This window comes from Thalassophryne amazonica, chromosome 18 (genome assembly GCF_902500255.1).
Source record: "Thalassophryne amazonica chromosome 18, fThaAma1.1, whole genome shotgun sequence".
NCBI classification, from domain to species: domain Eukaryota; kingdom Metazoa; phylum Chordata; class Actinopteri; order Batrachoidiformes; family Batrachoididae; genus Thalassophryne; species Thalassophryne amazonica.
The window spans coordinates 67,044,946-67,054,917 of NC_047120.1; the positions used below are offsets into that span (position 1 = coordinate 67,044,946).

General features: G+C 44.5%; 1 protein-coding gene across 1 annotated transcript; it reads right to left on the minus strand.

Moving 5' to 3' along the window:
* Nucleotides 1-319: 319 nt before the first annotated feature.
* LOC117531280 (retinol-binding protein 3-like) lies at nucleotides 320-3,219 on the minus strand. The gene is given in 2 exon segments (XM_034194306.1): nucleotides 320-1,171; nucleotides 1,174-3,219. Coding segments are annotated over 2 exon segments (2,745 nt in total). The 5' UTR covers nucleotides 3,134-3,219; the 3' UTR covers nucleotides 320-386.
* Nucleotides 3,220-9,972: the final 6,753 nt, after the last annotated feature.

Below are 9,972 nucleotides of genomic sequence, written 5' to 3' on the forward strand. Positions count from 1 at the left end.
ATCTATATTATACCCTTCATGTTCACACTACAATCAGCTCTGTTGTTAAGTTGCTACATCCCAACCACCTTCGGTCCTTCGGTTTCTTTTAATACGTCAAAACTTTTCATTTTTCTTTAATTTATAATTATTTTAGTTGTATACAGTTTCATGCACACCAAGTTATTTTAAAATTGGCTTGCTCTCCCCTTCCTATCCAGAAGCTCTTCAAAATGTCACAATCCAAACCTTCCAAGTTACAAAAATCCTGTTGACAAACAAATCTACAATCTTGAGTGGTTTGTGATATTTGCTCTGATGCCAAAGTCATGTGACTCTCAAAATGACTAGATACAAGACAAATCAACTCATCGGTGTTAAAGAAAATAAGGGAACACCGCGAGGAACTATTTCCCTTGTTGTCTCACTGGCAGCCGTGCTGCTGTGATCCTCTGTGCTACGGGAAGAGCATCATTTGCCTGATCAATAATGTGAGGCTCCACCCCTGAAATGCTCCAGGCTTTCCCAGTGATGGCGCTCAAAACAATCTGGTTAGGGATGGAAGCGTATAGGATGGTGTCCTCGATCTGGTAGGTTCCAGTTGATAAAGACCCTCCAGTGGTCGGCTCCCCAATGACCGTGGCCCGATTCAAGTCCTTCATAGTTTGAGTGAACGCTTCAGCCGCAGATCCTATCATATGACTAGTGAGGATGTAGACATCCCTGGAAGAGCCATATCATTGACACCTGACCTGGGGCAGTGTCGTGACCTCTGTCATGGTGGTTGTTGAGCGGTCGAAGATGGTGTAAAGGTGGCATAAAGGTTCGGCATCAAAGAAATAAGAGCACAGGAGTGGAATTGCTGTTGAATATCCACCTGTATTGTACCGCATGTCAATGATCAGGGCATCTGTGTTTACTATCTTGCGCCATACCAGCTTTATGAGCTGGGGACCAATGGCTTTTATCATCTCTATATCTGCCATCATATCAAACCTTAGATAGCCCACATTGCCTGGAAGTATCTCAGTTTTAAACAGAGTATCAATGATGTAACCTGCCTCTTCCACTGTTGGAATTTTTGGGACTTCCTGAAGGGACTCTGGCTCGACTTCACAATAGAATATATGGAGGCGGTGATCACCTGAAGTCTCTTTGATGTCCGCTGTCAACTGTGATGCCAGAGATTCAAACCCTTGGTCCATTTGCTCAACAGTACCTTTCTGACCTTTACTGCCACCTCAGGAATTGCATAATATTTTTCCAGCAGCTGCACTGTTCCTTCTATAAGGGATCCAAGCTGTTGGTGAAAGTCTATAATCTCATGAACGTGAGCTACAGCTTCTTCAGCGAGCACGATAGCATCAGGAACGACACCACCCCCAAGCCAGCACTCCCCACTGTTGTCGATAAAGTTTATGTAAGGAACACTGACGGCAATGTTCCTGCCCTCAACTTGGAATGTCTTTGAGTGCATCGAGATCCCAGACGTAATTTCACCAATGACTGTGGCATGATGCAGTGACTGTGTCAAGTAGGCAAACTCTTCACCAACACTTGCGGTGTAGTAGCTGGTCAACACGTAAACCCCACGGTTGGAGCCATAAGTTGAGCCTGTAATTCCAGGCACAGAGTTATATGCTGTTGTGGTGTTCTGAATTCTGTCGTATATTGTGAAAAAGTGATGTTTCTGTGACGTGTCCTGCAGATAAGAGAGCATAACGGCTAAGAAGGCTGATGACCCACCAATGTTAAAGCATAGATCAATGATCAGGTTTTTAGTATCTTTAAGTGGCTCCCACACCTTTTTAGCCATGAACTCTTCCAAATTATCAACTGCAGATGTTTCAACAAATTTGTCAAATCGGAGATAGCCAGTATTGCCTGCTAAAATTTCCACCTTGAACAGTGTCTCTAATGATTCCAGATCATCTGGCACTTTGTCCTGATCCTCTTCAGTGATGACAGTGCTGTCTTGTACATGTTTGATGACCAGTCATGGGTCTTCAGAGACATTCTGGAGATCTTGGTTGAGTTGGACTGCAAGGTCCTCCTCAGAAACAACAGATAATAAATCTATAGATTGCAGGCATTGAAGAAGAACCGGAACTCTGTCCATAAATGCATAAAACCTCCTAATTACATCTGAGATCCTGTGCACCACCTTTGGAATGGAACTCCTTATAGCCAGAAGGGACTTGGCTTTGCCCAGGGCTTCCTTGGCAATGACATTGACAGATGGAGAAACACCGCTAACTTCCCAGCTCTGGCCGGTGATTGAACTTACAGATCTTGCCACTGGAATTGTTATATAAAAGGTAGAACGGCCAATTTTAATCTTCCGGACTTTTACTGCCCCACCAGCAGTCCTCTCTCCAACTATGACGGCTCTCTTTAAATGTTTTAGTGTGTATGCCACAGCCTCAGCAGCCCCCGCGGTACGCTTGCTTGTCAAAATAATCACATCCTTCTTCATCCCATACCGTTGTCCCATTATTGATGACAGCGTCCACAGTTCCTTGGTTGTATTAGAGGGTCTGTCATAGACTGTGTCAATATGGACGAGGCGCCCGGGGTCTGAAAAATAGGAGATTAGGAAAGGTACTCCAGACAAGTCTCCAGTTGTGCTGTATCGTAGGTCAAAGATCAAAGAAGATGTGTGAGCAACTTTGTCCCAGATGTTATTTCTCAGCAGGGACCCAAGTTTCGCTGTGGTTTCCTCTCCTATGATCCGATCTAGCCGCAGATATCCCACGTTATTTTCCAAGATATCCAGTTTGACAGAGTTCCTCACCAGCCGGATCAGCTGTTCTTGGGGTAAGGACAGCAGCACCGGTGGCATCACTTGGACGAAATTTGGCTCATATGATACAGTCAGCCGTGGATCGTTCAGCGCCCCTTGCACTCCGTCCGTGAGCACTTTTGCCAAGGTTTTCCTGTCAGTAATCTGTAGGATTTCTCCACTGTTAATGGCTTGCTGGATGGCCTCCTGCATCCCAACCAGGTTCTCAGGGAAACAGTAGTTTTCCAGCAGTAGCTTAGCCATATCTAACACCAAGGTAGACTGGAATGTGGAGTTGGCTAAGGTAGTGCACAAGAGAAGCATCACCAGTAGTGATTGGCATCGCACCGCTGCCATTTTCTTCAACTTCATTAATGAATCGAGAACTTCTCCGGCTCCTCTTTTAATGGGCGGTTTCAGTTCATATGTCTGCGTAGAGAGATAGTGGCATTTGGAGGAGGGAGCATTTTCACTGTTGTGGGTTTTTTGGACAGCGTCGGTATAAGAGGCTTTTCTCTCCAATAAACCTTTAATCGCATTAACTGTGGCGCTTCAGCCAGCAGACAATAACAGACATAAAAGAAAATTACAAACGAAACCAATGTAATTTCTAAGTTAGTGTCGCACAGCCATAATACATTTGGGTTCTTACGTTCAGTCGTATTTGTTCAAAAGATACTACAGATATTACTCAAATCACTTGCAGTTTGCATCGTTTGAGTGTCAAATGCGAAATCAAGTACAACCCGCAAAACCGCCCAGTGAGAGTGGTGCAAAGGCCTGATCAAAATCTGAATTTAGCTTTTGTCTGCTGTTGCCGTGGCGGAGTATTTCAGCTCTGTCATTAGGTTTAAGAGGTCATGTCTGGGTCAGTTCACTGACTGCATTGTTACACAATTTGTTGACAAGTGGTGAAGCCATTTGGAAACATGTAGATCGGAATCTGGTTTTAAAAAACACCATTACAGACATGCGTATGTATATTTACTTCTATGCCCATGTGTCACCTGTCGCGGCACATAAATGGTTATTTTAGAGATGTGGGGATGGACCAGACATCAGTGTCATTGTGCTGTTTGATCAAACTGCAACATCTTAGAGTGAGCCTTGACTCTGACCAGTCCGACGCACATCTCTGCAATAATCATGTTGTTTATTCAGCATTTTGATTCGCCAAACCTGCCAGCTGGACAGATTCTCTTTGGCAAAGGTGAAGTGCTCACGAAGATGTATTGTAATAAATTGGTGAACAAAATTTGAGAAGAATACGCCTTTTGTGTGCACAGAAGGAATGTTGTATCTTTTAATTCAATGCATGAAAAATGGAAACAAAACAACAGTTGCTTCAACAAAAACCACACTACTGGGAGAAATCACTTACACCGTTTCACGCTATGAGGAGAAACCGGCACCGCTTACCCTGTTATGTGCTACTAGGAGAAACCGATTACACCATTTCACTACTAGGAGACACCACTTACACCATTTCACGCTACTAGGAGAAATCGCTTACACCGACCATTTCACGCTACGAGGAGAAACCGGCACCGCTTACCCTATTATGTGCTACTAGGAGAAAACGATTACACCGTTTCGCTACTAGGAGAAACCGCTTACACCATTTCACGCTACTAGGAGAAACCGCTTACACCGTTTCATGCTACTAGGAGAAACCGGCACTGCTTACCCTGTTATGTGCTACTAGGAGAAATCAATTACACCATTTCGCTACTAGGAGAAACTGCTTACACCATTTCCCGCTACTAGGAGAAATTGCTTACACCGACCGTTTCACGCTACAAGGAGAAACCGGCACCGCTTACCCTGTTATGTGCTAGTAGGAGAAACCGATTACACCGTTTCGCTACTAGAAGAAACCGCTTACACCATTCACGCTACTAGGAGAAACCGCTTACACCGTTTCACGCTACTAGGAGAAACCGTTTACACCATTTCACGCTACTAGGAGAAACCGCTTACACAGTTTCACGCTACTGGGAGAAACCGTTTACACCGTTTCACACTACTAGGAGAAACCGGCACTGCTTACCCTGTTATGTGCTACTAGGAGAAACCACTTACACAGTTTTGCTACTAGGAGAAACCGGCACTGCTTACCCTGTTATGTGCTACTAGGAGAAACCGCTTACACTGTTTCGCTACTAGGAGGAACCGCTTACACCATTTCACGCTACTAGGAGAAACCGGCACTGCTTACCCTGTTATGTGCTACTAGGAGAAACCGCTTACACTGTTTCACGCTACTAGAAGAAACCGACTGCACAGTTTCATGCTACTAGAAAAAATTTCACTGATTAACATCACTTTGAACAGATGGGATGAGTTCATCAGTGAAATCACCTGCTGAAGTCAGTGGCTGCAAAGAAAACCTGCACCCTCTTCACCCTTTCTGGAATGTCTTTGGCTTATACCTTTTCATGCAACTTGGAGAACCCACTTATACTGGTTCACTCAACCAGGAGAAACTGTTTATACCTTTTCACGCAACTAGTACCCACTTATATTGTTTCACAGAGAAACCGCTTATACTGTTTCACGTGACTAGGAGAAATCCCTTATACATTTTATGCTACAAGGAAAAACCACTTATACCATTTCATGCTACTAGGAGAATATGCTTCTATCATTACATGTTGAAATGATTTACAGCCACTTTTATATAAGTTGTAGTGTCATTAAAAGTGCTTTTATTTAGGGAATAACCCTGTTGAGTCTGATGATTTATGGATGTTTATGCAGTTTATACGGTTGCAAACTGAGCTTGAGGAGTAAAACGGATATTTGTGACCGTATAACAGCATGAACGGCCACAAATCATCAGACACAAGGGGTTATTCCCATTCTAATCCAATTCCATCATTTGCACGGTTTATTTTTCTGTAGGTAATTCGGTCGGCGAGGCTTACTGTGATGCAGCGTCGCTGCAACAGCGGTCAGAGCACGGACTAATCCATAAAATGTGAAAATCCATCAAATCCATCACATGTGAAACAGTGTATTAGAATCCACATCAGTACTTTCACCCATTTCACCCATTTTGGTGGTGGCGGCAGTATGCGACTTTCGCTTGCTGTCAGCTAATAGCGCTAACAGCTAACAGAGCTAACAGCTAGCAGTGCGCACAGCCGGTGTTCTTTCTAATTGTGCATCTCGTCGCATAAATCAACAGTTCTGTGTCCCGACAATATTGCACATGCGTGCGAACGACAGGAATGACATTTGACAGGAATGACATCTCGTCAGAACACAGGTCAGGGCGCGGAGTAATACATCCAAATTTGAAACGGATAAATATTTTGCTACCGTTACTCCAGTATTATACAGTCTGAAATCTCACATGATTAACCAATCAGATTTGTAGAAAAAATGTAATTGGATTAGAATATGGAGTATACAGCAAACATTTACACAACAGGCTCTTTTGTCTGATGTTTTTATAAAATACACTGTGGCCTGACTAAGGAAAGCTGGTTCACCAGGAATAATCACTGTGTTGGAATGAGGTTCAGGTCAATATGGTGTAGTGGATGATAACAGAACTGCAGCTTCTACAAATCCATCCATCCATCCATCCATCCATCCATCCATCCATCCATCCATCCATCCATCCGTCCATCCATCCATCCATCCATCCATCCATCCATTTTCTTCCGCTTTATCTGGAGTCGGGTCGCGGGGGCAGCAGCTCAAGCAAAACCGCCCAGACCTCCCGATCCACACACACCTCCCCCAGCTACTCCAGGGGAACCCCAAGGCGTTCCCAAGCCAGCCGAGAGATGTAGTCCCTCCAGCGTGTCCTGGGTCTTCCCTGGGGCCTCCTCCCAATGTGCCCGGAACACCTCTCCAGCGAGGTGTCCAGGGGGCATCCGGAAGAGATGCCTGAGCCACCTCACCTGACTCCTTTCAATGTGGAGGAGCAGCAGCTCGACTCCGAGCTCCTCCCGAGTGACCGAGCTCCTCACCCTATCTCTAAGGGAGCACCCAGCCACCCTGTGGAGGAAACTCATCTCGGCCGCTTGTACTCGTGATCTCGTTCTTTTGGTCATGAGCCAAATCTCATGACCATAGGTGAGGATCGGAACGTAGATCGATCGGTAAATCGAGAGCTTTGCCCCCCTACTCAGCTCTCTCTTCACCACGACGATCCGATACAGCGACCGCATCACTGCAGATGCTGCACCGATCCGTTTATCGATCTCATGCTCCATCCGTCCCTCACTCGTGAACAAGACCCCGAGATACTTAAACTCCTCCACTTGAGGCAAGGACACTCCACCGACCTGAAGAGAGCAAAGCACCTTTTTCCGGTCGAGAACCATGGCCTCGGATTTGGAGGTGCTGATTTTCATCCCGGACGCTTCACACTCGGCTGCAAACCGCCCCAGTGCATGCTGAAGGTCCTGATTTGACGAAGCCAACAGAACCACATCGTCCGCAAACAGCAGAGACGAGATTTTGTGGTTCCCAAACCAGACCCCCTCTACACCCTGGCTGCGCCTAGAAATTCTGTCCATAAAAATAATGAACAGAACCGGTGACAAAGGGCAGCCCTGGCGGAGGCCAACATGCACTGGAAACAGGTTTGACTTACTACCGGCAATGCGAACCAAGCTCCTGCTGCGGTCGTACAGGGTCCAGATAGCCCTTAGCAAAGGCCCCCAGGACCCCGTACTCCCGGAGCACTCCCCACAGGGTGCCCTGAGGGACACGGTCGAATGCCTTCTCCAGATCCACAAAACACATGTGGACTGGTTGGGCGAACTCCCATGAACCCTCGAGCACCCGATGGAGCGTGTAGAGCTGGTCCAGTGTGCTGTGACCAGGACGAAAACCACACTGCTCCTCCTGAATCCGAAGTTCAACCACTACAAATGACAGACGGAATGACAACAGAAACAGATCCATGGAATTAGACCGTATCATGACACTATATTGAGCCAATTATTTTCTTGGCTGTAAAAATATGTTGAAGTGGATTCTTTTTAAAATACTTGTGTTATTTTTAAACGAGAGCAATTATTTTCAGTTAGATGAAGTACATCCAAGTGTCTTTGTGAATTTCCGCCCTCGTTTGTTTGGTCTGATAAGGATAACTAGAAGACGGTCACTTCAGTTATTTGCACAACACATCATGCCCTGATAAGAAATATGAAAGTATGTGGCAATAATATATAGATTGGAATAATTTATTATTACTTATAACAAACAATAGATTAACATAAGTTACATTTCTGAATTATTATTTCCTTTATTTATTTGGTTCTAGCTTTTGAGTAGAATAAACAATTTAACAAAAGCAACAAGTCACATTTCACACACACACACACACACACACACACACACACACACACACACACACACACACACACATATATATATATATATATATATATATATATATATATATATATATATATATATATATATATATATATATATATATACGACATGATTTTAAAACTGCACATATGTTGCTCAACAGAAGAGAAATACTGAGAGTAAATAGTAAATTTTGAGTGAATTGGCACCAATGTAATGTACAGTCGATCATATTTACAAAGAGACAAGCAGAAGATTTTCACCTGAACTGTAATATTAGTAATAACAGTAATAACATCCTGCCAAGTCAACTGTAAAATTTTGTTCCTGTTATGAAAATACATTGTTACATTGTTGTGAATGCGTGTGTGTGTGTGTGTGTGTATATATATATATATATATATATATATATATATATATATATATATATATATATATATATATACACACTCAACAAAAATATAAACGCAACACTTTTGGTTTTGCTCCCATTTTGTATGAGATGAACTCAAAGATCTAAAACTTTTCCACATACACAATATCACCATTTCCCTCAAATATTGTTCACAAACCAGTCTAAATCTGTGATAGTGAGCACTTCTCCTTTGCTGAGATAATCCATCCCACCTCACAGGTGTGCCATATCAAGATGCTGATTAGACACCATGATTAGTGCACAGGTGTGCCTTAGACTGCCCACAATAAAAGGCCACTCTGAAAGGTGCAGTTTTGTTTTATTGGGGGGGGGGGATACCAGTCAGTATCTGGTGTGACCACCATTTGCCTCATGCAGTGCAACACATCTCCTTCGCATAGAGTTGATCAGGTTGTCAATTGTGGCCTGTGGAATGTTGGTCCACTCCTCTTCAATGGCTGTGTGAAGTTGCTGGATATTGGCAGGAATTGGCACACGCTGTCGTATATGCCGGTCCAGAGCATCCCAAACATGCTCAATGGGTGACATGTCCGGTGAGTATGCCGGCCATGCAAGAACTGGGACATTTTCAGCTTCCAAGAATTGTGTACAGATCCTTGAAACATGGGGCCGTGCATTATCCTGCTGCAACATGAGGTGATGTTCTTGGATGTATGGCACAACAGTGGGCCTCAGGATCTCGTCACGGTATCTCTGTGCATTCAAAATGCCATCAATAAAATGCACCTGTGTTCTTTGTCCATAACAGACGCCTGCCCATACCATAACCCCACCGCCACCATGGGCCACTCGATCCACAACATTGACATCAGAAAACCGCTCACCCACATGACGGCACACACGCTGTCTGCCATCTGCCCTGAACAGTGTGAACCAGGATTCATCTGTGAAGAGAACACCTCTCCAACGTGCCAAACGCCAGCGAATGTGAGCATTTGCCCACTCAAGTCGGTTACGATGACCAACTGGAGTCAGGTCGAGACCCCGATGAGGACGACGAGCATGCAGATGAGCTTCCCTGAGACGGTTTCTGACAGTTTGTGCAGAAATTCTTTGGTTATGCAAACCGATTGTTTCAGCAGCTGTCCGAGTGGTTGGTCTCAGACGATCTTGGAGGTGAATGTGGAGGTCCTGGGCTGGTGTGGTTACACGTGGTCTGCGGTTGTTAAATAAAGGACATGTGCAGAAGAGGTTACAATTTGCCAAAGGACACATCAACTGGCCTAAAGAGAAATGGAGGAATATTTTGTGGACTGATGAGAGTAAAATTGTTCTGGGTCCAAGGGCCACAGACAGTTTGTGAGATGACCCCCAAACTCTGAATTCAAGCCACAGTTCACAGTGAAGACAGTGAAGCATGGTGGTGCAAGCATCATGATATGGGCATGTTTCTCCTACTATGGTGTTGGGCCTATATATCACATACCAGGTATCA